The 3,363-nt window shown below is 57.3% G+C and overlaps 1 protein-coding gene across 2 annotated transcripts; it reads left to right on the forward strand.

Moving 5' to 3' along the window:
* Nucleotides 1-250: 250 nt before the first annotated feature.
* Nucleotides 251-2,661, forward strand: LOC109753766 (aspartyl protease family protein 1). 2 transcript variants are annotated; one of them, XM_020312690.4, is made up of 4 exons: nt 251-1,434; nt 1,575-1,963; nt 2,069-2,140; nt 2,255-2,661. In XM_020312690.4, the coding sequence occupies exons 1-4, from the start codon at nt 497-499 to the stop codon at nt 2,467-2,469; spliced, it is 1,614 nt and encodes a 537-aa protein (XP_020168279.1). In that variant the 5' UTR covers nt 251-496; the 3' UTR covers nt 2,470-2,661. The 2 variants fall into 2 exon arrangements, with proteins under 2 accessions (XP_020168279.1, XP_045087067.1); XM_045231132.2 differs by having other exon boundaries at nt 285-1,434; nt 1,575-2,140.
* Nucleotides 2,662-3,363: the final 702 nt, after the last annotated feature.

Here is a 3,363-nt window from a genome sequence, read left to right on the forward strand (position 1 = left end):
TATCTATCTATCCTCTCCCATGGCTAGATTTCACTCTGCCCATTACATAGTACTACGTGGTGCAGCTGCATTCCACGATGAGCTCACAACAAATTTACATTGCCTCTTATGCAAAACAAAGAAATGGTCCTGCTACGTTTTTCTTTAAAAAAAAATTGCGTTCAACAATGGATGGACGTCACGCGGTGATGTGGGCCATCCCCAACCAACTCCCCGGCCACAAAGGCACAAAAGTCAAGTCGTCTCATGGGAAAGAAAAAAAGAAACACTTGAGGAGTTCCCGGACTCGGCCACGTCGGTCGGTCCAGCCGCGTCGCCGCCCCCCTGCCCGCTCCGGCCATCCATCCACCACCCACCGTTGACGTCGCGCCGGGGTAAACCACACAAGACTTTGACTTTCTCGCCGCCATGCGCGTCCCCTCTTCCTCTTAAGCCCCGTGCACCAACCGTCCTCCGTCCAATTGCCGTCCCTGCACGCACGCCTACTCTGCCCACCATGGCCCGCTCCACATGTCTGTCGCTCGTCGCCGTCGCTATGGCCGTCGCCGCGGCGCTCGCTGCTGCCGGCGAGGCGTCTTCCGGGATCGGGTTCGACCTGCACCACCGATCCTCGCCCGTGGTGAGGCGGTGGGCGGAGGCGCGGGGCCACCCGGGCGCCGCGTGGTGGGCCGAGGCCGAGGGCACGCCGGAGTACTACGCCGCGCTGTCCCGCCACGACCGCGCCCACCTCGCGCGCCGCGGGCTCGCCGAGGAGGGCGACGGGAAGAAGGGGCTGCTCACCTTCGCCAGCGGCAACCTCACGTTCCGGCTCGACGGGTCGCTGCACTACGCGGAGGTGGCGGTGGGCACGCCGAACGCAACGTTCCTGGTGGCCCTGGACACCGGCAGCGACCTCTTCTGGGTGCCCTGCGACTGCAAGCAGTGCGCGCCCATCGCCAACGCCTCGGAGCTGCGCGGCGGGCCGGAGCTCCGGCCGTACAGCCCCGGGAAGTCGTCGACGAGCAAGGCGGTGACCTGCGAGCACGCGCTCTGCGAGCGGCCCAACGCCTGCGCCGCCGCCGGCAACAGCAGCAGCAGCTGCCCGTACAGCGTCAGGTACGTGTCCGCCAACACGTCCTCCTCCGGGGTGCTGGTCGAGGACGTGCTCCACCTCAGCCGGCAGACTGGCGGTCTTTCGACGGCGGTGAAGGCGCCCGTGGTGCTCGGGTGCGGGCAGGTGCAGACGGGCGCGTTCCTGGACGGCGCCGCCGTGGACGGCCTGCTGGGGCTCGGCATGGACAAGGTGTCCGTGCCCAGCGTGCTGCACGCCGCCGGCCTCGTCGCTTCCGACAGCTTCTCCATGTGCTTCAGCCCCGACGGCCTCGGCCGCATCAACTTCGGCGACGCCGGCCGCCCCGGCCAGGCCGAGACGCCCTTCACCATCCGGAACACGCAGTAAGTATAGTCATTGGTAATTAGGCGCTCCATCACTAGCAGACCACTGACACGTGGGCCCCACATATCAGTATGCGTGAAAAGTCATAGCTAATGCTAGGTACGGCTCGACTGATCGGCGACTTTTCTTGTGTGTGCAGCCCGACGTACAACATCAGCGTGACGGCGATGACGGTGGAGGGGAAGGAGCTGGCGGCGGAGTTCGCCGCCGTCGTGGACTCCGGCACGTCCTTCACCTACCTCAACGACCCGGCGTACACGGAGCTGGCCACCAGCTTCGACTCCCAGGTGCGCGAGAAGAGGGCCAACCTCAGCGCCTCCATCCCCTTCCAGTACTGCTACCAGCTGGCCCGCGGGCAGACGGAGCTCTTCGTGCCGGAGGTGAGCCTCACCACCAGGGGCGGCGCCGTCTTCCCGGTCACCCGCCCCTTCGTGCTCATCGCCGGCGAGACCAGCGACGGCCAGATGGTCGCCGTCGGATACTGCCTCGCCGTGCTCCAGAACGACATCGCCATCGACATCATCGGCCGTACGCGCATACTGATACACACTGCTACTGTCTTCTCTTCAGCTAATTCGTCGATCGTTCCGTTGCTGATTGCTGATTACTTCATCACTGATGAAATGCATGCAGAGAACTTCATGACCGGCCTCAAGGTGGTGTTCGACCGGGAGAGGTCCGTCCTCGGCTGGCACCAGTTCGACTGTGAGTTCATCGATCATCATTCTCCCTGAATTGTAATAATATTGTATGTATACCTGATGAAAGATTTTCATACTACCAATCATTGCTTAACTGTCCCAACTAAATTAACTGCAGGTTACAAGGACGTGGAGACGGAGGCCCACGGCGGGAGCCCCGGCGCGGCTCCAGGGCCATCGCCGACGACCCGAATCAAGCCGCGGCAGAGCGTCCCGTACCCCGGCGCGGTGCCCGTAACGCCGAGGCAGCCGGGCTCAGGCGGCAGCCGCCTCTCCTTCTTCTCCATGTCGCTGTTGCTTCCCCTGCTGGCTGCCGCCGCGGCCATGGTCTGATCTGATCGGCGCGGGAGAACCGGTGTACATACATACATAGTACAAACTAGTAGTTGATTCAGAATTTTGATACACATTCATATACTAGCTAGGTCCATCATTTATAGTTGATTCAGAAGCCCATGTGTACATGCGGCATGTCACATGCAGATGCGAATAAAAACATACAGATGCACTCCTTCTGTGTACAAATCTCACCCTTTTCTTTTTGAGGGGAAATCTAGGAATCTCCAAAGTGTTCTTCTCATCCCTAGCTCACATGCAAACGGGTGAGCAGTAAAATCCAAAAAAAGTAAAATAAATTTAAATAAAAACTGATTTTTTTTGGCAACACAAGCATTGATGAGTGTTTCATCTGCATGCAAAAATTCGTGATGGAATGACATTTGTGGAGGTCTGTGAAAACAAATTGATGCTCCAAAATGATTATGTTTTTCCTGTTCTCAACGAATGTCATTCCATCAGAAAATTTTTGTATGCTGGTAAAACAATCATCAATGTTTATCACAAAGAGATCAGATTTTTCTTTTTGGATTTTACCGTTCATACGGGTGCATTTGAGCTCGCGATCAGACTTTTTTTTTATTTTACCGTTCATACCGGTGCATCTGAGCTCGCGATCAGACATTTATTTTGGATTTTTTTTCTGGAGCGTGCTTTTCGTGTGCTTCAATCTTGATAGGCCATAGTTCGACACTCTGCACTGACACGGAGCACCCACAAGCTTTTGGAGGTGATGACTGCTTATGTGATCATGCACAACCGTGGAGGATGACCGTGATGACATGATCTACGACCAAGGGTTCCAATTACGGGGTGAAATTGTTGTGCCTAAGCACCAATAACCGGCAACGTTTGAACAGTTCACCCAAATTCATCATGAAATGCGTGATT

This window comes from Aegilops tauschii, chromosome 7, assembly GCF_002575655.3.
Source record: "Aegilops tauschii subsp. strangulata cultivar AL8/78 chromosome 7, Aet v6.0, whole genome shotgun sequence".
In the NCBI taxonomy this organism is placed as follows: domain Eukaryota; kingdom Viridiplantae; phylum Streptophyta; class Magnoliopsida; order Poales; family Poaceae; genus Aegilops; species Aegilops tauschii.

Excerpts from the sequence above, each read along its gene's own strand:
- LOC109753766 (XM_045231132.2), top strand. The coding sequence starts at position 497 with ATGGCCCGCTCCACATGTCTGTCGCTCGTCGCCGTCGCTATGGCCGTC. Across the intron at positions 1,435-1,574 it reads TTCACCATCCGGAACACGCA|CCCGACGTACAACATCAGCG; the intron begins GTAAGTATAGTC and ends TTGTGTGTGCAG. Across the intron at positions 2,141-2,254 it reads CGGCTGGCACCAGTTCGACT|GTTACAAGGACGTGGAGACG; the intron begins GTGAGTTCATCG and ends AATTAACTGCAG.